Source organism: Drosophila innubila, assembly GCF_004354385.1.
Source record: "Drosophila innubila isolate TH190305 chromosome 3L unlocalized genomic scaffold, UK_Dinn_1.0 0_D_3L, whole genome shotgun sequence".
NCBI lineage: Eukaryota > Metazoa > Arthropoda > Insecta > Diptera > Drosophilidae > Drosophila > Drosophila innubila.
This window is the reverse complement of record NW_022995376.1, coordinates 7,629,229-7,654,968: the sequence shown is the minus strand read 5'-3', so window position 1 is coordinate 7,654,968 and position 25,740 is coordinate 7,629,229. Positions and strand designations below refer to the sequence as shown.

General features: G+C 36.0%; 1 protein-coding gene across 2 annotated transcripts in view; it reads left to right on the top strand.

The window, feature by feature from the left end:
• Positions 1–5,120: 5,120 nt before the first annotated feature.
• The window catches only part of LOC117789058 (protein bric-a-brac 2), a 35,353-nt gene continuing 14,733 nt past the window's right edge, over positions 5,121–25,740 (top strand). Inside the window, exons 1-2 of one of the 2 annotated variants that reach the window (XM_034628072.1) lie at positions 5,121–5,556; positions 8,803–10,971. In XM_034628072.1, the coding sequence (XP_034483963.1) occupies positions 8,953–10,971 (2,019 nt within the window). In that variant the 5' untranslated portion in view covers positions 5,121–5,556; positions 8,803–8,952. Of the gene's footprint in view, positions 5,581–8,802; positions 10,972–25,740 lie in introns of both variants that reach the window. The other variant, XM_034628071.1, reaches the window with a different exon arrangement.

Genomic DNA, 25,740 nt, shown 5'->3' with positions numbered 1-25,740 from the left:
TAAAGCCTACTCTCTTAACTTTTGGACATCACTAGTTTAAGCTAATTGACAACTATGTTATACAGAATTGCTTATATAAAAATAATCTTTTTACAAAGTTAAAGGTCTTGTGACAATATTTCTGACATCTATTTTTGAGTAGAACGTTATTGAAAATATGATACCAATTATACTAAAAAAAAATATTTAAAAAAAATAAAGAATCGGGATCTTTTTGCAGTGCTTTTTATATCAGTGTTAGAAAAACATCGAATTGAAAAAATCGCAGCACAAACATAAAATTCAGTCCACTAAAATCAAACGCTGTAAAATCTTTCAATTAAATTTGCTGGACTCAACGAGGATATCAAATCTTCGGCGTGCCGAAGCTTCCGTCTCGTTTTTATTTTGTGTTGTGTTACGACGCTGACGACGTCGCGTATGCGCAATTTTCTAACAGCAACAAGAGGAACAACAAGTACAACAATAACAACAGGAGCAACAGGAACAACAGCAACTAACCAATTGACCGATGTAGGCCTAGGGTAGAGTCCGGGTACTAGACTGTCTCCCCCAACTCCCTTAAAAACTTCTCTATCCTCCCTCTCCTCGAAATCAAATCCATTGCCTTTGGCGGTTGCTGTTGCTGCTGATGTTGGCTACTTCTATTGTTGCACAGTCGCCAACCGCCTTCTTCCAGTTGCCCCTTGACTGGCTCTCCTCCCTCTTCCCCCCTTTCCCCACTCCCTCTATTCTTGTCCGTATGTTGTGTATGTTGTATGTTGCTTCTCTGGCGTTTGCTTTTCTTTTTTTTTGCTGCTGCTTTCGTTGATTTTGCGTGATCTACACTTTAAGCAGCCGCCGACGCAGCTCAAAATCCTGCAGCAAAAGAAGCAACAGCAAAAGTCTAAAAAATCCTTTTGACCAAATGTTACGCCTCTAACAACAATGCAGAGAACGGTAGAACTCATTCTTCTTTTCTAAGGCAGCCAGCTAAAGAATGGAGCTACACTTCCGAATTATTCTCTGGTGTTTCAAAAAGATGGGCTACATTTGATTGTTTTAAAAAAAGAAGGTGTTCAAACTTAATCCAATAAATAATCTTGCAAATCGAATTGGTTAAGCGATATTGAAACGTTTTAAACATTCTTACTTCTAAAAATATTTTTTTAACGCAGTTTGATTAACTTTAATATTATATACAGTTAATTTAATAAATTATAATTATAATTTTAAGACACTCTTCAAATATTTCACAATAAGAATGCTGCAAAATATTGCTGTTAAATAATAAACATTTTTTTTAACGTGTTATGATTGCCACAATCTTGAAAACGATATTTCTCTCATTATTTTAATTCTTAAATCGAATAAATTTGGAAAAATTCGTATTGCGATTGCGAGGGGATTCCCTAATTATATTTATTAATAAATCGAATAAACTTGCGAAAAAAGTATAATTACGATTCCGATACGATTCCGACTAGATCTAAGTGCACTACATAAACAAACTGGTAACTTCAGAAAACTTTATCCATGGATCGTTCAAAATTTTACCAAAAATTATGTAATAGATCAGATAATCTTAAGGATAATTCGGAATATCTACCTAATTTTTATGATAACCTTTTTTTAACTTAAAGTATCTTTGAATTACTTAAATATTATCTCTCTTTTTGTTTTTCAAATCAAATCAATTGATAAGTTTCAATTCTCAACTTTTTGCAATATTCATAGAATTTGAATCTTAAAGTTTCAGTTGCGGTCCTGGATTTTTGTATGCTGATTTTTATTTTGCTGTTATCCTTTGGTCGGCAAAAGACAGCAAAAATTCAGGCGTTCAATGCTTGAAGAGCTCTTCAGAGAGTTTTTCCACTTTGAAAAGGCTGCCATAGTTTGAGTGGTTTGTTGTCCACTTCGATTTGTAGGTTAGCACTCGCCTATGGAAAGCATCTCCAGGGATGTTGGATGCTGGACCATGGACCATGGATGGATGATGGCGTAGGTTCTGTATTTTGTGCTGGTTTCACTTTTTCTTTTCGATCTTTTTTTTTTCTAGTGGCAATGTCCATTTCCTGTCGCCATTTCTTTGACTTCTGTTTTGCTGTGAGGCTGCTGGCAATTTAAACTCTTTCACTTTGCTGGCGGATGTCCTTTAACGTGGTTTCCAGACCGCTGCCCACACACTTTCTTCACGCTATTTTCAATAATTTCGCTTTGAAATTTCCTACTCGCCGTTGCTGCCACTGCAAAACGGAAGCCAATACTCGCTAGTTTTTTTCCCACTTCATTTATATTTTTTTTTTGGTTGCCATCTTTGAACTTGTCAAAGCGGAAAGGGCTTTCATTTCCGCCGTGTAAAGACTGAATCTGGGCAGAGGCTAACTAAATGAAAGCGAGAAAATTCACACGAATTTTCATTTCTTTAGAGCTTTAGCATACGTATACTTTATCTGAAAATAATTACAAATTTTTTTCAATTATTTTGTGAAGGCTATGCAAGATTAATAATGATCAATATAAAAATGTTTTTATTTTTACATTAAAAAAACATTTTTGCTTTGAAATTGATTTTTAGAATTTATTAAATTCTAAGCATAAAATGAAGCTGAGAAAGAAAATTATTTACATCATTTTATGAAGTAATAATCTTATTCAGAAATGTAAAAAAAATCAAAATAGATCAAAAATGTTTGGATTTGGATTGAGTATTTTAAGAAAATTATTATCTTTTTAAAAACTAAAATATTTATATTTATATTACAATAGTACATACATTGATTATTGTATAATATCACGATTGTTGTCAAATGTTGGCTTACATGGATGAAATATCTTATGTGTAATAAACCGATCGCTACAAGCTTAAAACCTTCTTAAGTTGATTATATGCCATAGATAGTTACAAATTATTTTCATATAGGTATTTAAATAAATTTATATAAAATAATTTGTATTTAAAGCTATACATTTGCAAGCATATACTGCATATAAAACAAACTATATTTTATACCCTCAATCGAGAAGTTTCATAATAGTTAACTGTGCAAAATAATTTTATACTGCTATATAATACTCCACAGATAGATAACAAATCGTGGAAAAAAATCCAAGCAAATTAAATATGAACTCTTTATAATATCTACATTTTAAATATTTGATTAATAAATATAATTAAATAAACATCCCGAAGGATTTGAATGCTCTTTGGCACCTGGCGGAGTCTCGTGCGAGATTTGCCGAAGCGCGTTGAAGGCCGAAGTTGTTCAGGCGTTTATAAATATATTACGATGGTGTGCTTTTTTCTATATGCACACACAGAGACAAACGCTCCTCCATGCATACACACACAGGCATACATATTTATATGTATATAATTCATATATATACATATATTTAAAATGCCAGCCAATGGGCGTTGAACACGAAGTTGCGCCTCGCCTCGCACAAAATACACGAAGCACAAAAAAGGCCAAAAAACGAGAAAGCAAATCAAATAAAATATGCAAAATATACAAAAACATACGCACACACACAAACACACACACACACATACATACAAATGCATGGTTGGGGATTTAGTTTAGTTGTTGTTATTGGTTGCGCACATGTCAACTATAACAGCAACAACAACAACCACTTGGGGCTTTTTTATGCCTGCGTGTGAGTTGGCAGCAACTACAACAGCAACAACAACTAAAACAACAATAGTGAGAGGCCTACAATATTAAAAATGCGTTCGTGGCGCCGCCTACCGCGTGACGTCATCAGCAGCAACATTACCTACCAACAACAACAACAGCAACAACAAGAGCACCTCGGCCGCATTTTGCATTTCCTCTTTGCTGCACATCTTTCGGCTTATTGCTTTTTCTTTTTTGCTTGTAGTTGTTGTTCTTGCTTGTGTTTGCTTTTTTTTTTGCCTCTTTTTTTCTTTTGCTCTTTTTGGCGTTTCCAATGAGCGACGTCAAAGAGAGCGCCATAGCGCTCGCTCGCTCGCTCTTGCGCTCATTTCAAAAGGGGGGCACAGCTTGACTGCTCTCTCTCTTGTGCATTGCACAGGCATGTGAGCATGTGTGAGTGTGTGAGAGTGTATGAGTGTGAGTATGCTTGTAGGGAGCGCCAAGCTTGCGCGCTCGCTCACACCAATGCGACAGCCGCTTGACGACTCGTATGGAAAGGCGTGGCCAAGTGTTGTTGTCGTCGTCGTCGTTGTCGTTGTCGTTGTCGTAGTTTTTCTGTGCTCTTTTGGCTGTAGTAGTAGTTGACCTAAGCAGCAGTCGGAGCAACAACAACAGCAATGAATGGCTGCAATAAGCTAAAGATGCCGTCAGGGGTTGTGCGAAAAACTATTCGCAACATTTTCTTACTGGACCATTGCAGCAGCATCTCTCTTTCTTTCCGCCTAGAAGAATGTTGCCGTTGTTGTTGCTGCTGTTGCTGCCGATGTTGTTGCAGCTACTGCAATCGGCAATTTTAGTAGGCGCAGAGTTTTGGTTATGCGTGTCTTGACGTTATTCGCGATTTTCATGTATTTGCTTTATTGGTGGTGATGGAAAAGTGGAATATGCTCGAGTGTGGGGGTAGGGGTGGGGGTTGAGTTTCGGGATTGGACATATTTTTCATGCGTGGCAATCAAAGTTGAGGCCTAAGGCGCAAAGAATGTGACAAGAAAGCAGAAAGCAAACTGTAAGGTAGTGAAAAATTAATTAAATACAATTCTTTATTTATTTATGTATAAAAATTGAAATTTTTTTTTTAAGACTTAAGTCAGCTCACTTCTAGCAATACTTCAAGTACTTTTATTCCACTGCAAGATCAAAAAACTTGGCAAAGAGCAACAAAAATAAAGCCAACAGTTTGCCGCTCTCTTTACACTGAGAGAGCAACCCCAGCAGCTCTTAAGACAACACCACAACACTCTTGCGACTGAAACTGAATTCGCCGCAAAAACCGGAATAACATTTGCCGCGTTTCCCTCTCTCTCTCTCTCTCTCTCTCTGGCGCTCTCTCGCTCTTGGCGCGCTGTCGACGCTGCTGCTGTTGGCTCTCGCAGCGGCAGCGACAGCGACGCCGACTGCGACGCGTATCGCTGAGTTTCGAGTTTCATTCATTGTATCTGATAGATACTTTTGCCGAGCAATCAGTTCGTATTTAACTTTCGTCGTGAATGCAACACAGCGTTTGTAAGCAGCGAAAGAAAAGCAGAAAGCAACAACAACAAACATTTGAATGTGCCGCTAACGTCGTCGCGTGTGTGCGTTGTTGTCAGTGTGTGTGTGAATGAAACAACAACAACAACAACAACTATAGCAAACAACAAACAACATCAAAAAAAGTAGTGAAAAATTCAAAATAAAAACACAGTGTGCAAGAAAGAAAGATAGCAAGAAAACAAAACAACAAACAACAAATCTGCAGCATGTGTTGCATGTGGTGAACAAACTTCAACATTCAACTTGCAACTGACAACTGACAACAGCTACAAAATAAACAGTCAACAAACAACAAATGCGTTGCAAAAACCTTGGAAAAACTACGTGGAAAACTCACAAATTGTGAATGACGGCGCCCAGTGTATGTGTACATGTATGTGTATGTGTATGTGTGTGTAATTGTATTTGTTTGTAATGGAATAAATAATTATGATTATTATAATAATTGCAGTGTATGAAATGACAAATGACAGTTGTTGGGCTCGCAATACTCGTGCTTAACTTGCATTTAATTGTCGCATAAAAATCGATTTTTTTACTTTACTTATAAATAAAATATATAAATTATCAAAGTGCTTTTCGCACATATACTTATGTATATACTATATATATATACACACATTTGCCACTGCTAAGAAAATTGTAATTTATAAATTTATAACGTGCACACAGAGTTAACTCCCTTCTTCCTACTCCCTGCTCCCTTCTCTCCTTCCCCTACTCATCTCTCCCGCACTTCATACTCCTTCCACAATGCCCCAAGTTGCCGCTTGCCTCCTGCCCCAAGTTACAACTCAGTCTAGGTCGTAAAAAGTGTTGTTGTTGTTGTTGCTGGCATCTTTTTGCCAGTTTGCCAAGTTTTTGGGCGCTCAGCAGCAGCAACAAAACTTACGCGGCAGCAACGTCCTGTGGCAGCAACGTCCTTCTTGGTGGTGTCTTGTATCTTGTATATTGTATCTTGGGTGGGTGGCGCGCCAAAAACAGTTTTGTAAACACACACACACACAGACACACGCACACAGACAGGTCTCAGATACAAACGGTCGTAAAAAGCGAGCAGCAACAGCAGCAACAGCAACAACAACAACGACAACAACAGTCGAGACTTGTGTAATTTATTACTTGCTGCATAAATAATAAATAAGCGTAAATAAATAAATACAAAATATTTATATATGTATATGTATGTATATATAAAATGTGCTGTTGCTGTTGCCGTTGACTCGCCCATCTACAACAACACCCACTCACAACAACAACAACAACAACAACAAACGCTGCGCAAACTTCGAAGGACTCGTCAATTAAATAAATAAAAATAATAAATATTAAAATAAAAAGCGCTCAAGTTTGCCAGCTTCACTTACGACCTGTGTGTGTGTGTGTGTGTGTGTGTGTGCTTGTGTTGTTGCTGCTGAGCAGCCGGTATGCCTTTTTATATTTAATGTGCACATTTTTTGTTGTCTTTTATTTTGGTTTCAATTTAAAATTTTTATTTTATGCCGCGCAACAGCTGCGCACATTATAAATAATTAATCAAAAACACAACAACAACAACGATAAGGAAGCAACAAGGCTCAGAGTGCTCTCAGTTTTTGGTTTTCAGTTCGATTCGAAATAAAAACTTGAAAAGCGAAACAGGAAATGCCAAAGAAACAGCAACAACAACAACAACAACTAGCAAGTAAAGGAGAAAATAAAATTGTTGTATAAATATTTGTGCACATTTAGGCAAAAAGCAAATGGCAATTTATTTATTTATTTATTTTGTAGCGTTGATTTTTTTTCTCCACCATTATTTCAAAGAACACATAAAATTTAATGCCGAAGCAGCAACAACAACAATAACAATAAATATAAGTAATAACAAAAAAGCAAGGCAATAACAATGGTAACAATAATAAAGCAAAAGTTACCAAAAAAAAAATAAAATAAAAATGTATATAAAAGAAAAAACAATTTACAGAATAATTTCTTATTGCAACTGTTGTCGTTGTTGTTGTAGTCATTGAGAAATTGGGTAGCAACCTCGTCATGGTTCTGGATGAACCAACAACAACAACAATAAAACAAAATAAACAAAAATATAATAACAGACGGCTAGAGAGTCGAGTCAGTCACAAGATTTAATTGGAATGAAATAATAATCATAAAAAAAAGAGTCGCATAAGAAGAAGAAGAAGCAGCGACAGCAGAGAAATATAATAACAATAATAATAAAAATAAATTAATTTTATGGACGACTGTGTTTGCATTGCGGCACATGCATACGCATACATACAGCACACACTGTGAGACACAGTGAAACATTGCCACACAGAGTCTCCTCCTCCCACTATTCCTCCTCCCACGCAGCGTCTGAAAAATACCGTTAGACTGGGGTGGCAGTTGGCAACAAATATAAATATAAATTATAATATATATATCTACGTATATGTATTTATATAAATTGTATATAAGACTATTTAAATAAATATAATTACGCAAATGTGGCGCGCGTCAGCGAAAGCCATAAATAATAATATTTAATTAAATATAAATGTATTTTCATTTATTTATAACTTGCAGCGCAAAATGAAATGAATTAATACATATAAAATTAAAAAATATATATCAGCACAATAATAATTGTCGCGAAAATCTCTATAATAAATTAGGACAAACTGAAAGCTAATAAAACAGTTTTTTTTTTTATGGATGCTTTCGAGCAAGTTCCGAAATGAATTGAATAGAAATTCATGGACTTGGCAAGATTAATAGCCTTATTTAATAGAGTTATGACTAAAATCGCAAATATATGCAGTCTGTATGAATAGATATATATCGGGTTACGAATACTTGAATTTATACTAATGTTCATTTAGCTATAGGAATTAAGTGTGTGCTCTTGTGACACACACAGGCAAACAAGGGTTAATAGAATTAGTTGGGAAATTACTTGCGCATTTAAAATTGTACATAATTTTATTTTTTATAAATATAAGTTATTTAAATACTTAATTTGTACTTGAAATTACACTTTGGAAAAATATAAAAAGTTAGACTAGTCGGAATTTTTTGAGAATGAACTTTAATCAGTCCATACTTTTTATTATTGTAGTTAAAAAATCATTAAAGATAACCAGATTGACTGCTATATATTTAAAAAGATACTTGCATTAGCTGTATATCGTAATTAAAATCGACTAAGACAATTTTATGACAGTTAAAAAAAATAAAAGTCACGTTCAATATGATCAACTTTTGAACCTAAATTAATTATAGAACAGGAACTTATATGAGAATTCTAAATTGCTTTAAAATTATGAATACTTTATCTAGATTAGCAATATATCAATATCTATATCTATATCTATTAAATACTATATATCTATATCTATTTAATACAGTGCTGAAACTCATAACTTGCATTCAAAGGGTTTCAGTTATAAGTATGTCTAGTATTTCACAGTTTATAGCGGTCTAAAAAAATAATTGTAAAATTTGTAAAATATTTCTGTAATTTGATAATATTTAAATAATTTTAATCTGATTATTTTTATTTGCCTTTGTTTGAGTGATTCACACGCTGAAATTATAAAATTTGCATTTGTTGGTCTCATTGCAGCGTTAACAACAAAATTCTCTACTCAAAAGTAGCGACTTGGAGCAAAAAAAAAAAACAATCTTAATGATGTGTTAAATAACAATAAGAAAAGCTTAAACCAATACAACAATTGCAATACTGAATAAGTAATTGAAATCCGAATTATAAAAAATGGATATGACAAAGGACATCATGGACTTTGAACAAAAACTGGACAGCGAGCAATACGAGCCAAATGATTATACCATGGTTAATATAGAGATACCAAAGCAGCCAGAGCCGCAAACAGAAATGGCCTACGAGACGGAAATGGCCAAAACAGAGGCCGAGAATGAGGCAACTGTGAATGAGGCAACTATTACGCAACAGTTGCCGATAGCAGGAACAGGAACAGGAGCAGGAACAGTTGCAGAAGAGGAGCTGCAGGAGCAGAAACAGCATGTGCATGTCAAGGAGGAGATCACAGATGCAGCTGATAAACCAAATGTCCGAGCTGTGCTCAATGAGCAGCCGTTGACGCCACCGCCACGCCCACTGACCTCCAGTGAGGTGGTCGGACACAGTGATCCCGTTGATCCCGAGCTGCGCGTACAGCTAACGGCCAAGAAATCCCGCTCGTTGCCCGTCTCCCCGCAACCTTTGGTCTCCCACAACTTGTCCGCCATTGGACTCTTTGAATTTGGCCAGAACAACAAGAAGATTGTGGCAGGAGCAGCCAGAGCAGTTGGAGGAGCAGCAGCTGACTTGGAGCACAAGTCCAAGCTGGGTCACAAATTGTTTGCTGGCCAGCGTAAATCCTCGCCAGCTGCGGGAGACAATCAACAGTTCTGTCTGCGCTGGAACAACTACCAATCGAATCTGACCAATGTCTTCGATGAGCTGCTGCAGAACGAATCCTTTGTGGATGTGACACTCGCCTGCGAGGGACACTCGATCAAGGCACACAAAATGGTCCTGTCCGCCTGTTCGCCCTACTTCCAGGCGCTGTTCTATGATAATCCCTGCCAGCATCCCATCATCATCATGCGGGACGTCAACTGGAGTGATCTAAAGGCGCTTGTCGAGTTCATGTACAAGGGTGAGATCAATGTGTGCCAGGATCAGATCAATCCGCTGCTCAAGGTGGCCGAAACCCTCAAGATTCGTGGCCTGGCCGAGGTGAGTTCGGGCTCGGCAGGTGGCAACGGTGGCATTGGTGGCATTGGTGGCACCTCGCTGCTGCCGGAGCAACGCATGACCGTCTACGATGATGACGAGGACGAGGAGCTGGCGGCAGCTGCGGCCATTCTGCGGGATGAGGAGGACGATGATGAGCTGAAGCCGAAGCGCGCCAGATTGTTGGCCAAGTTGCAGGCGGAATCCGCCCTGGATCTCAACCAGCGTCAGCGTAAGCGCTCCCGAGACGGCAGCTATGCCACGCCCAGTCCACTCCCACTTCCATTGCCGCTGCGCGCGGAGTCGCCACACCAGACACAACGCTCCGGAGTCACTGCGGTCACTGGGCAGGGACAACCACTGGCGATGACCACTTCGACAATTGTGCGCAATCCATTTGCATCGCCCAATCCACAATCTCTGCAGGCACATCTCTCCGGCAGCTCATCCTCCGCCTCCAGCAGCTCGGGCGCCTCCACCGCCGGCACCAGCGCCAATTCCGCCGCTTCCTGCAACAGCTCCGCATCCGGTGGTGTCGTGTCTACCACCTCCTCCTCGGCTCCCAGCGCCTATCGCTCCAACGCACGCAGCTGCTCCCCTCCTCCGCCCCCCTCGGCCCACAGCAACGGCTCCGCTGCGGCGCTGACCTCACCCACTGGCAACAATGCCTCATCTGGTGGCTCGCAGGCGCAGCTGCCACCACACATGGCAGCCGCCGTTGCCGCTGCAGCGCATCATGCCTCAGCTGCCTCGGCTGCGGTGCCACCACCACCGCCATCCGCCTCCTCGATGCACCATCATGCAGCTGCCGCGGCAGCCCAACAACTGGCAGCCCAGCATCAATTGGCCCACTCCCATGCAGCCATGGCCAGCGCCTTGGCCGCCGCAGGAGTCGGTGGTGTCGGTGGTGCAGGTGGTGCTGCCCCAAGCAATGCAGCCAGTGCGGGTGGTAATCCCCCCAGCTCTGTGGGTGCTCATCATGATGATATGGAAATCAAACCGGAAATTGCTGAGATGATACGTGAGGAAGAGCGGGTGAGTCAAAAGATATATCCATAATAGAATACGGGTAAAAATATATGAAGTTTCATTAAAAAAAAATATGGAATGGATGCAATTTGCAGAATAAATCGATTTATATAAGAAATTTGCAGAAGTAGTCGTTAAAACTGAAGAACACTTATTTTTCACTATAAATTCCCGAACCCAACTAACTCTAAAAACAATATGATAATATTATTAGGACTGATCTCCGCTAAGAAGAAATTCAATGAAAATGTATCCATTTATGAATAATATTAGCAGGGAATACATATATATATATAAGGATTTCTCAGGATCAGGCTTTTAAACTGTAGTACAAACTTATATTTCAGCTTTAAACTATAAATAATCATTAAAACTTTCTTAGGATTTAATTTAATAGGATTTTATGAAAAAATTTGCAGAAAAAGTGATAAAGATAAATGAGATAATGAGTTTTCATAAACATATTTTATAATTTCTTCTGAGAATCGAATCTAAAATCTTTTATGATGATAACCTTTTTAAAAATCCTAACTTCTGTGCTCTATTTACCTTTTTTTTCAAGAAAAATCCCCCGCTTATCGATTATATTATAGTAAAAGAAATTATAAATAATTTATGTTAACATTCTTCACAACAAAATAAATAGGTTGATCTAAATTTGGGTTTTTTTGACTGGGCCAAAGTCTAGAAATGTTCATGTGATTAGCGTTGAAAGTAGAGCGTATCATAATAATTGCTTAAAGTAAATATCAAGTTGATAAGTATTGTTAATATAATTTATTGTGTTATGGCTACTTGAGATCGAATGCCAGATAGTAACTGATACGGCGACTAACTGGCCAATTATAACACTTAATGTGAAGTAAATAATTTGTAATAATAATATTCAGGTGATCGGTGGACGGGGGGGAATATTTAAGGAGTACAATGGGGGCATAAACTAAATTCGATGCGATTATTTATTTAGTTCTTATTGGGCATTTAGTTTGCCACCTTATAAGCATATTGAACGTTTGACTTTTAGGCCAAAGGGCAGCAGACCTAGTTGAAATATTTTTACATAATGCACAAATGAGAAACAAGGAAAAGTGCATAAATGCATGCCCATTAACGAAATTTACACAATAACAACAGCAACAACAGCAACAACAGCAAAAATAATAGCAACAAAACCAAGTAGTTGTATTTACCTTATTGCATTTGTGGCTGTTATTTCTATTAGATTGCAAATTAAAGCTGATTTTCTATTTGTATAAGAAACTGCGCTGCACTGCGCTTAAGTTTTAAGTAAGTTTAAGGCGAGGTCTCCGACATTAACTGCGTCAGCGACTTGAAAAATAATTCAACATTTAATGCTAATGACGAAAATTGCGCAATGCACGCATACGGCAAATGAAAATCCCCCAGCCAAGAAAACAAAAATTTAAAAATACAAAAAAAGCAAGACACAAAACAGAAAACAGAAACAGAAACAGAAAATTGTTAAACAAATCACACAAAAATAAATTGATGCCAAATGCAAACAAAAGTGCGCAAATATTTGTCTCGTAAACGTATCTCAAGGCGCTGTTGCGTTTTTCTATAATTTCAACTAATGTGGCTTTGATTAAGCTTTATTGCACTTTTGTGTGCAACATTTATCAATACCCTGTAGTCATAAAATGCCTTCAAAAGGGGTATGATAATGTTTCATAAGTACACAAATGCAATAAAATCTTTTAAACTTTAAAGATTATTTAATAATTTAAATAGTCAAGAAGTTATTCAGTTTCTTTAATAATTTGTACACTTTTTAATCGAAAAAAATCAAACTTAAACCCAGTCTATATAGTTAATGTCTTTATCTTTGTTATAATCATATATTAAACTTTTCTTCAGTTTCTTTAAAAATTTGTACACTTTTTAATCGAAAAAAAATCAAACTTAAACCCTATCTATATCGTTAATGTCTTTATCTTTTTTATAATCATATATTAAACTTTTCTTTTGCCATCCTGAAAATTTCATACAATCAAAGTATAATTACAAAAGTTTTGCCTGTTAGTTTTGACATACAGGGTATGTGCCATACAAACACCCCACTTAGCTTACTTTTTATGGTTAGCAGCTGTCATTATTATTAATAATATTTGCGTTAGTTTATGACTTGACTTGGCCGCCTCTTTGCAGCACAACTTTATGTAAAAATCTTGACATTGAGTTTCAAATTGTTTTTTTTTCTTCTTTTTTTTTTTCATACACATTATTATTGCACTTACAAAAAGTATATATGAATTTATTATTGTTGTAGCAATATTTGTTATTGTAAGTATTTTAATATTTGCTTTTGTAGTTGTATTTGTATTTGTATTTGTAGTTGTTGTGTGGCATAAATAATGCATATACTTATGCATCGCTATCGACGAGTGTCTTTCGAGTGGATGTGGCTTATGAATATGGATGTTGAACTGGATATAGTTAGATGAATAGATACGTCGATATGTAATAAATATATGTATGTAAACAATGTACTATGTGGCAGTGGCAGCTGCTGCATAAATGAGACTCCTCAGATATTTGCTTTGCCAACCATTTTCATCATCATTTTTTTTCGCTTAATTATCTTTTTGTTTTGCACAATTTACTGTTGCTTTCTTAATTTATTGAAATGAAATCAAGAGAAAATTGTAATAAAGATACAGAAACACAGACACACAAAAGTTTTGGATAGGGTGTAGCCAAAGTCAAAAAACCAAACACAAACTTGACGTCGTCGTCTTCATCGTCATTGGGAAAGCCCACCCCAATGACCCTGCCCCTTGCCCAACCCCTGGCTCTCTCGAAAACCACACTGAGACGCCGCAGACATGCGGAAATGCGTGTAGGTGGCATTTGTGTTTAACAGTGTCTGCCAAAAAACTGCGCGCCTATTACTTAATAGAGTCAAACTCTGTCACAAACACAGCCAACAGCATTAACAGCAGCACTTGCTCTCTCTCTCTCTCGCTCTCGCTCTCTTGCTCTGTCGCTCTCCCGCTTGGCTGGCGTTTCATTCACAGAACTGTGAACCCCACACAAACACACACAAGTACACTCGCACACACAATCAAGCACACACACAGCGAGAGCTCAAACATACCAAGCACTCAGCAAAAGTAACGCGAAGTAAAAGCGCGTCGTCTGCAGTGGCGGAATGAATGGAAGCAAGGCGGAAGAGAGGGAGAGAGGGAGAGTGGGAGAGAGGGGAGAAGATGCCGCACAGCATCTGTGCAGTACATTTGTAGCCAGTTCTTGTCTCTCTACTGCTGCCCGGCACTGTTTACACATCATTTTGTATGACGCTCACTTGAGTTCCTTGACTTTTTGGTGGATTTTTCCAGCAGTTGGCTGTGCGTGATACCTCTTAAAAGTCACTTAGATAGGGTATAACACTATAGAAAAGTACAAGTGAATTTATTTCAAGTTTTAATGCATTTTTATAACACATATTCTCTGCCTTGCCCTCTAAAATGCCTATAGGGTATTTGCTAGTCTCCAATTATAAGCTGTATTAATTTTGATATTCTTTAGCAACTTGCAATTGTTTTTGCAAGAAAATTACTGAAAATTGTCAAGTTCGGAAAAGTTCTTTGACAGCTCAGCAGAGCGAAAGAGAGAGCGATAACTGAGAGCATTTCTCTTTGTCTCAAGCGTTTGTCATAATTGTAATGTGTGAGTTTGTCTCTCGTCTTAAAGTTAAGACGTCGATTTATGCAAAGCAGGTTGCTTGAACTCCAGAGAAAAGGTCATTAGCTACCACAACGGCGCATGTTATCTAAAGACCCCCGGTTTTAGGGATCGTGTGAATCTGCTGGCCCAATAAAAACAAAAAAACCAACAAGATGTCAACTATTTCCTGAAATACACTGTTACCCTGTGCGGTCTTTCGATTTTCGTCGGTCTGGCTCATTAGGCTCTCATTTTTTGATTGATTCAAATGCCCCACCGGTAACTCGTAAATCAAATTTATGTTTCGACTTTTTACATAAAAATACATTTGAAACAATCGCCGCCAGACCCACCACAAATGACAGTGTGAAAATGTTTGGTCTTCGCTTTGAGGCTTATAAATATTTTTCTCCTTTTCTTATCGGCTTAATAAAAATTAAGGCATTTTCTACGTTTCTCTACTATTTCTCAGGTTAAAAAGATGTCGGTGTTGATTTAGATTTCGATTTCGTAAATATAAAAATTCCAACTCTTACCAAATCGATACAAGAAAATAAAGCACCAACTGCTTTGAAATAAACATATAATTTATGGCACAATTTGGATAATTTGTTGTGCATTTGTTTTTAGTGTGTGTGTGTGTTTGAGTTTCCTGTGTTCTTTTTAGAAAAATAAAAAAAGCCATAAAAAATGATATTATAAAGCGTTTTTGTTCTTTTTTTTTTGGTTATATAAACAATTTATATTGTATTTGTCCGAGGTACACTCGAAATAAATAAGTAATTTATTTTATTGGGGCAAAGGCAATGGCAAACGACAAAGGCAGCGGTATTAAAAACGGATGTATATGAAAACCTCATAGATCTTATCGCGACAGAACTAATACACAATATAATAACCAGTAAGACTGCAATATTTGAGCATAGCAGACTATCAGATGCCCTGCACAGTATTTATACTATATATGCAATAATATTTCAATACAATCAAGATTATTATTTCCATTAAAACTCAATTAATACTAAATTAAAATTTGTTTTTACTTATTTATATAATAAAAAATTTTAATTGTCTTCTGTTGCATTTTATAATTGCTTATTATATAGGGTATCATAAAAACAATTTTGTAATCTTAATTTTTGTGTCGATTAAAGTTTTAACGTAATTTTGCTGATAAGATTTTCACCGACCGAAGTTCCAGTTCTTCCAGTAAATATTTATTATTACTATTTTGTTATAAACCTATGTGCCAGATATACATTGTACATATATAACAGTTGTTGGGAAATAAGTGCGACGTTTAACAACCTAAAAAAAAAACAAAGCTAATCATAAGCCATTAAAACAATTCCTTTTGTCATAGATTTGACGTGAATGACTTGAAATTATTTATCTTTAGAGCGCAACAATTTACAGTCTAACGGTGATTGTTTAAATAAAAACGATTATAGTGCAATAGAAGATATATTAATAGATGTCTTGGCATGTATTTGCGTCAATGTCGTAGCAAAAAATAGTCAAGATAGTCGATAATCTATTTTCAAAAATTCCATTCAAAAAGTGTACTTTATGGCTTTATTTTTCATATCTTTACAATTAAGGAAATGTAGTTTGGAATTTGGTTGATTTATTTATTATATTTTCGATATAAATAGCTCAGATAATAGCCACAATATATTGCAAAATAAAACTCTATTGAGTAATATCTTTGATATTGATCTTACTTTCCTTTTAGAGTAAATTGACATTTTATCCTATAAATCGTATCCCGTGAAAGATCTTAAGATTGGGTCATTGGCCGCAACAGCAAAGACAGTGTTTTCATTGCCGGCAAATTGAAGATGACAACAGCAACAGCAACACTCACATTCACTACACTCACATTCACATTCACATTCACAATTATTTTCGAGCACATTCACATTCATTTACATCTCCATTCGCGTCATTTGTTTTCCTTGCGACGGCTGCGTTAAGTTTTCTTATATTTTCATTTATTTGACTGCCTTTCATTACATTTTATTTATTTATTCCACATTTATTGTAGGGTACACACATTTGTATGTCGTTAGTTCAGTTGGAACAGCAACTACAGCAACAACAACAACGACGACGGTGACTGTTGCCGCTGTTGTCTTTATGACGACGATGATGATGATTATTATTGCCATTGCCGTTGTTGTTGCTGCTGCTGCTGCTGTTGCTCTTGTTGTTGTTGTTGCTGTAGTTTGCTGTTGCTGCTCGTTGTGTTTTCATTGTACGAAGACATAAGAAAATTATAGGTATCTGCCCTTATGGCGCAGCGCAGCGAAGCGAAACAATAAAATATAAAATAAAATATGTACGAGTATGTTTACGCAATTACAAACAAACAGACAGACAGACAGACAGACAAATGGACAGAGAAACAGACATACAAACAGATCAACAACATACTACAGACCGAGTTGAGGAACAATTCGGAACTGCCTCAGAGTCGCAGTTATAGTTGTTGTTGCTGCTGGATAAGAAGCAGGAGATGAGGCTCCGGCGGTGCAAGAGATACAATATTTATAACTGGCAGCCCAGCAGCAGCAGCAGCAGGTGACGCTAGCCAGCTACAGTTACACAGATACAAACACAGATACAAATACAGATACGGTTACAGATACAACGCGTGCTCGAGCTCATGTATCTTACAGATACTTTCGGCTACAGCAGCTGCACTCTCTATGTAGTTAACGCCGTGCACATCGAACAATTAAAGGTAGCCAAAAAATATAAAAAATTGGGCAGGCACCAAACCTAAAAGTAAAAGAAATGAAGAAAACGTAAAGAAAATTATAACCGTTGCTCAGTTTTCACGTGCAATTTTCTTTAACCTTACAAATGGCATTATAATGTGCTATAATTTTCAACAAGCCAAAGAAGGCGTGGCCAAACCTTGCAGTTCGAGCTGTGAGTACCCAAAAGCCGCAGTATTAAGTGAAACAAATGATAGTATAACAACAAATTCATTTGCCTCAGGTTTTGAGTAATATATATAGTTAACTCTGGTTTCTGCGTTTAGATCATGATGAAATTTTCAGAATATGAAGACTGAGTACAAATATGAAAACATATATCAACAAATTGGATTGTAATTTATTATTTCTTGAGTTAGCGCAACTTTAAAAGTATGCTATCAATTTTTTTTTTAGCACAGAATGTAAGAAAAATGTTACGTTAGCATATGACAGTTTGACAATAAAAAAAGAAAGTTCTATTTCATGCATTACACGACTTAAGATGCCCATTAATACAGTGTAGATACAGTGCCATTTAAGTATTGTAGTTAGTCACGTTCTGCTCTATTTTCGGCTACAAGTACCTGATGACAATTATCATCATTATTATGCTTATTATTTCTCTTTGCTCTGCTGTTGCTGTTGCATCATCATCAGCCGGCATGTGATGCATGTGGCAGGACAAACAGCGGCAAACGTTGCGTAAAAAAGGACAACGAGCTAAGTAAACGCCTCTAATTTGGCATTAACTAAAAAAGGACTTTAACTGCACTTAGGCGTCATATTAGCTAAATGTGAGTGGCATACAGTGAGAGCGTTGAAATAATTGTGCCGCATGCCCGAACAGCAAGCACTCTACATTCTACACTCTACACTCTGAACACTCCTCACTCCCATCTCTATAAGCAGCAACTGCATTCATGCAACTCGTCCTGTGTGCGGCATTTTGCGGCTGCAATTTCTTTTGGCGGAAAGGGTGGCAGGGGGGGGGGGGGGCGTTGCAAGTGGCGTCAGTCTTTATGCAAAAGCAATTTGCTGGAAATGTTCGATTTGCCAGAGCCACTCTCGACTAGGGCTTTCCAGTTGTTTGACGCTGCGGTCGAGTATCCGCATCACGTAGCTACAAGTACTTATCCTTTTTGGAGTGAAAGAGAGAGAGAGAGAGAGAGAGAGAGAGATAGATAGCTGTTGCTTGGCGCCAAGTATGCGTATAATTTGCTTTAAAATTAGCTACGTTTGAGTCGACTTGAAACACCTCAAAGAGCGATACCAATTCAATAAAAGACGCACCAGAATCGAGTTCAGTTTTTGGGTTTTGTTGTTGTTGTTGCTGTTGGTTTCGCATCCGAGATAGATAACTGCGAGTTTGTTTATTTATCTATGGATGTTTAGTCGCATCTGTAAATACAATTTTTGTGTTGTATGCCCCCTTTGAAGTTGACTGCACTCGATTTTCTATTTTTTTTTTTTTTTTTTGTGAGATTCGTTTGATGCCGCTTGCTGTTGTTGCAACTCGCGTTTGATTTGTTATTTTATTACTTTACGAATTTTAACACATCTGCTGAAAATGCATTTGTAAATTATTAAATGCATCTTGCAGCCATCAAACAAACACATGTAAATGGCATGTTTGGCCAGTTGCTCCTGCGCTTGCTTTGTATCTGTATCTTTAGCTGTAGCTGTATCTTTAGCTGCGTCTGTGTGTGTGTGTGCATATCAATATTTATTACTCTCTGCGCTGCAACAACAACAACAGTGTGTGTTTGTGTGTGTGTGTGTGTGTGTGCACTGCTGCTGCCTTAGTAAAATTCGTTTTTCATTATTTATTTCTTTTACTTTTGCCGCCTCGCTCTTTGTTTTTAATTCTGTTTGGTCTGCCTTTTTGAATGCATTTCTTTATTTAGGCTGCTCTCAGTGTTCTTGTCTTCTTGTGTCTTGTATCTTGTATCTTGCAGCACCCCCGCATCGCATTGCATCGCATCCCTTTCGAAGATCTGTTAAATAAATCGAATCATCTGTGTGTATTTTATATACCCATATGCGAGTTGCGAGCTGAGTTGCTTCCTCCTTTCTGTTTTAACTTTGCTAGAGCGAGCTGCATGTAATTATTCCGATTGGATATACTCATAGTACTACTATAATTTGTAAAACGAAACATATGTTCCCATTTTAGTTTTTAAATGCTACTTTCCTCTTTCCGATTGCATTTTGTTATTTATGTATTTTATTAGTTGTGCTGCGTGGGGGATTTTAATGGCTTCAGCTGAAACTGAAACAATTTCAAATAAAAGTATCTACAGACTTTTTTTTATAAGTGAAGATTTCAGAGGATCTACGTGCTCTAAAAAAATCCGGGATTACAGAAAAAATTTACTTAAAAGTAAAATGTTCGGAAATCTTTCTAAATCGAGTACAAAATACTTGATTTAAGCAAATATTTAAATTTCCGTTTTTTTTTATTTTGTAAGATCAAATATTTTTGGATTTTTTAATTTTTTTAATTTTGAGTTGTTGCAAATTTATACGTTTATTGTTTAAACATAAGGAAAATTCCTAAATACATATTTACAAAACAAACTTTCATAATCAGGAATTTTGAAATAGAATTTGGGAAATATTTTTTATTTTCTGTCTGCTGTCCGTAAACCATGATCAAATAGCTATTCCATATAGAAATTGCTTTCGCTTTGCGAAGCCACCCTCATAGTAGATCTATCTAGAAACGAGCTGTATCTGTAAGATATGTTTACTTGACTCACCTGTGCATAAAAATGCAAATGCAGCACTAAATACACACGGACATCTTCGACGTTGGGGAAGTAAACAATAACTAACGTATTTACAATATTTGTTTAACGAATACATTTTCTACTCAGTATTTATTTAACTGTAACGCCAAAGTCAATAATGTAGCTAAGGAAAATGCTTAAACAAGACATAAACGCTAATAACAACAACGACAACAACCACTTGACCACGCCCCGTTGATGAATTGACACCGTTAATAGAAGTTGATGGATTCTTGTTGCCAGGCTTCATCTGAAGTACAGTCTAAGCCAGCAGACTAACAACACTTGCAGCAAAGCATCTGCAAACGTTGTCAACGCACTTTTTGGTGTCACTGTGCGATGAGTCTATTTGTCTGACGTAGACGTCGACGTACGACGCCGCATTAATTCTTAGGCAATATTTATAGTTGTATTTTGTCAAATATTTGCACAGTTTGTTTTGCGCGCTGCCAAAGACATTTATAAAGACACTCGGCAGTGGCAGTTGCAGTTGCATTATGCATTCTCGTATTTGCAACTGCATGCTGCCTGCAACATGCCGCGTGCCGCGTGCTAATTGCAGCCACAACCGTTTGTCATGCGCCTATTTGGCTGCCTCTATTTCCCCACACACACACACACACACACAGATATTTCTATATCTATGCATCTTCTTTTGGCATTTTGCGTTCATTCATTATTTTGTCGTGTGTTCGTTGTGACTCTGGCTGTATCTCTCTGTATATGTGTGTGTGTGTGTGTATCTATGTGAGGTCAAATTTACTTTATTAATTTCAACAGCAGCGACGGCAAACAGCCATAAATTCAAATCTATCGCTAATGTGTGCCGTTTATTTCAAGAAAATACAAAATTCAAAATTAAATACCACCTAATTTTTCTCAAATGCCACACGCTCAAATCGCTGTTCAAACCACAAGACATTTATAACAAATTATTGTTGCGAAAATAAATACAAATTCGCAGGCGATGTTGTGATTTCAAAGGAAACTGTGCATTATTTAATTCTGTATATTTAAATACTGTTTTTTAATAGTCTGATTTGGCTTAAAATTATTTTTTCAATGACATCTTTATAAATGGAAAATATACTTAAAATAAAATACGAATTACAAACTTTGTAAAGTATCTTTTAGTTGCACAAGTTTAGTTAGCACATATTATTTATATTTTTTAATTATTTGAATCTTCAATTACAATTAATTTTTTATTCTAATACACATACACATTTCTTAGTAGCAATTTGCAATGCGTAAAAAAGCTGGTGTAATTTATCTTGTGCACACAAATTTCTAGGAATTGTAGTTTTCATGCCTGCTATAATTAATTAAATAATTTTTTATTTGTATATATATGGATTTATATGCATATATGTATTTGCTCGTATAGACAAACCAATATGTGTGCTGATTAATAATGAACAGGGCACAACTATATAAATTTTTGTGCAGAGCTATAATTAAATTGATGTGTCTGAGTCACTTTTTGCCTCTGTTAGCTGAAATGACGCCAAGTTGGTCAATGGTCTATGTCTATGTCATTTACTAGCATTCTATATTTAATTATAAATATATATATATACATATTTATATACATTTTTATTTGTAATTTGTAGAATTAAGTCGATTGCGGAGCAATTGAGAAAACGCTGCGTCAGCGCTCTGTAATTAAGCATTCGCTATAGATACAAATATTAGTTATAACACTGGGTACTTATAAGTATACCCTGTGTAATATAGTCGAGACTGAAAACACCCTGTAGAAAGGTCTGAAGTGTGGTTAGCTTATTTATACACATCAACATATATGTTATGAGTAATCAATTAATTTAAAAAGTTATCAATTAAAATCTGTTTAATCGCGTCAAGTTTTTAATTTAAATTGTTTCCTGATGCCTCATTGCCTCGTTTAATGTTTACAGGGTATGCAGCATCAGTTGAATACTCTGCACAATTCTTTAATACATATTAAGTTTAAGCATTTGTTCTGTGTTGTTGTCTTGCAAGCAATTCGAATAACATTTTTAATTATTCTCTTTATATGATTTTTTTTTTTGGTTGGTTTGTTAATTTTTTGTTGTTTTTTTTTTTTTTTGTTTCTCTACCAGCGAACAGGTCTTTGAACTGTATTTGCATGTGCGCCAGATACAAGATACAAAATCCGCTTCTGTGTATTTATTTTTCCTTCTTCTTCTCACTGTTTGCACGGGCGAGTTATTAAAGTTTTATGTAAATGTGCATAATTATTTCAAATTGAATTCTAAATTTATAGTTTGCAATGAGACGAACGACGAAAAATATGTTGACTAAGCGACTTGTTCTTCTTGTTGTTGTTGCTTATTCTGGTGGGGGAGGCGCAGAAGAAGGGGTGGGGGAGGAGATACCGACGATTGTTTGTAAATTTTTCGTGATGCTGCTGAGGCTGATTCACATCATCGGCTTATAATGAAATTGGTTTATTAGTGATAAATATGGCACGGTTGATGAGGTGTGGCCGAGCTGCATTCGAATATTGTGAGTCAACTTAAGAGGTGTTTAAAAATATCAAATAATAAATTAATCAAAATTTCAGCGTGCCTTTATATAGCAGTTGCCCCCATTAGCAATAACCTTTCAGTTACTTCTCCTGTTGACCCTTGATATATAAAAAAAAACTCAACTGTAACTATGACTGGAACTTATTATTATAATGCTAAGACATCTAATTAGTTGGCCAAAGAAAGTAAGACCAGAAATATATTTTAATTTAAGAAGCAGAAAAAAGTACACGTTGTTTCATATAATTATATTTGGATTTTTAATATATGAGACAGGCGCTGAGATCAATTAAAAGCCAACGCTTGCTATGGTCTTAAAAAGCAGCTGCCCCATTAAACAAAAAAATAAGGGAGAGTGATTCAGTTAAGGTTGATCGACGAAGAAATTCTCTGTAGTTGGTAATACTTACATTTCAATAAATCTTCCATACCTTAACAGCCATGCTTACAGGGTATCAAGAAAAAGACATTTAATCGAATGTGCTGCAGAAAGAAAGACAAAGCAGAGACATGCTTAATAACGAGAATTTAAATAATAATAAAAAAAAGTGGGAAAAACTTTTTATGTTGCGACTGCTCTGTAATTAAATATATAATGCAAAAGACTGAACCGTATTCCAACAAATAATAAATTATGAGTTTTTCTTTTTGTTCCATTTTATTGTATTTTGTGCGGTGGTGTAATTTTTATAGTTTTAATTAATGGTTTTTATTGTGCGCCAACATTGCGCTCTTGTTGTTGTGGTTTTTCTTTGAGGGTGCGCCACTCTACACACTCTATAAATGTGTGTGTGAGCATATTTTCCATTCCCCACACACACTCTCAACTTACTTCATTTTTGTCGGCCAGTTGAATTACATTTGTAATTATTTTTATTGTACTTATGCATATATGTGTATGTTGTTGTTGTTGCTGTTGCTTCTTTGTCATGATGACTTAGCGTTTTAGATGTTTCACTTTGCAGTTGTTGCTTGGCTTTGTTTCCATTTCCACTTCCACTTTTCCCTCGACTTCTTTTCGGGTTCCTTTTTCTAAGCATTCTCTAGCATATTTAATATTATAAGTTATTTATATGCAGACACAGATCGGAACTCGGAGCATAATATTTAAATTTGTTTGGCGCGTTTCTCGCTCTCGAGGTGACATTGGACTTTATACTCTTACGAAGGGGTATACGAGTTTTCTATTAAAATATGTAACACTTTGAAATTCATTTGAAATCTCACAATTTACAGATGTCATTTTCCATCTTAAAACCATCTGTTAGGGTATTAAATCTTCGACTTAATGATTATAGCTGTTCTTTTGACGTGCTTTTATTTGAGCTCATTTGTCTTTGTTTATTTATACCAAATGTGATGTTTATTAATAATATTTATTTGCATTTTTTACTTTATAAATCAAATTTCGGTTACATGTGTTCTTATTTCTCGTTTCTTTCTCTTTGTCTGTGTGAGTGTGTGTGTGTCTATGTATAGGTGTTTGGTAGCGACACGTTTTATATACCCTTGCCAAGACCGTTAAGGTGGGTATATTGATTAGTTAGTAGCTGTGTAACTGTCAATTGGTGAATAAACCAGCTGATAGGGTGGGTAAATTTAATATTTTGTAATAATATATTTTCTTTAGATTTACATTCTATAGGAGATCTTTGAGTCGCGCTCATTTTTGACTTTCCCATTTATATTTGTATTAGTTATTGTCCGTCGCTTTGTGTCTTTATTTGCATTAATTATTTATTTGCTCGTTTGCCAGATTGTGCGCATGCGCAAATGTTAAAAAAAACAGACAATATATAAAAAATAAAAATATAAATAACAAACGGCAAACGAAATGCTTAAAATTTATTTTAATATACATTTTGCCTGTGGCAGTAGATAACTTGGAATGTTGTTAGCGTTGTTGCTGTTGTTGCTATTCACTTCTATTAGTGAGAATTAGTTGTATTGTTGCTGTCGGTGTTGCTGTTGCTGTTGTTGTTGTGCTTATTTGCATTGACGACGGCGTGTGGCGGCTGTCTAATCAAATCAAACTTCGTGAAGCTTGAAAATAGCGGCATTTTGATTGATACGCTTTTTTTTTATGTTGTTGTTGTAGCTGTCGAGCGTTGTTGTTGACTATGAGCTGAGCTAATTATATAACATCGGGGGGTGCGCACTGACCTAATGAGCCATAAGAGATCTATTTATAAAATAAAACAAAACACGCATATTTCATACTTTCAATCCCAATGCTAAATGAAAGCGTTTCAATTGTTTCGTTAATGCTATTTTTCCATATCTCTTGAAAATTATTATTATTATTATCTTTAACAAAAAGCAAGTTTAGAGTTATCGCAATCAAGTTCCATAACTTTTATGATCCAGATGACGCGGCGCCTTATTTTTTATTTTTTTCTGTTTTTCTGTTTGTGTTGTGCGCGACAATAAACAGATACAAGTAGTAATAAAATAATAAAACTTTTGAAAAATATAAATATACATGTGTATATACTTCCATATATTATTATATAATAGATTTCCCGCCCCCAATGACCTCCCCTCCCCCTCATGGACTGCTTAGACAGCTGGCGCTGTCCCATAAAATGTATCTAAACAGCCGCCATGGGGTATTTATTAATCAAAACTAACTTGTTATTGTATTTCTTTGTTATTGTTATTGTTACTCTTGTTGTTGTTGCTATAGTGCGTGGCATATTTTCGTCAATTTTTACTAATAAAATTTAATTTATTTAAATTTAAAATAATAAAAACTTATATACACATGCAGCTAACGCATAAATGCGAATCATAAAATCAAAATCACAAGCATAAAAAAAAAATGTTTTAAAGAAACATAGGCAGACAACAGCATTTCTAAATAAAGCAAAAAATATAAAATAAGAGAAGAAATAATTTATGCCCAATTTCAAATGGCCAAAAGAGACATGAAATATACATTCGTCTATATAAAACTGAGCAACAAATACAACAAAAGATTCTTCGCATCTTGTGAAACAA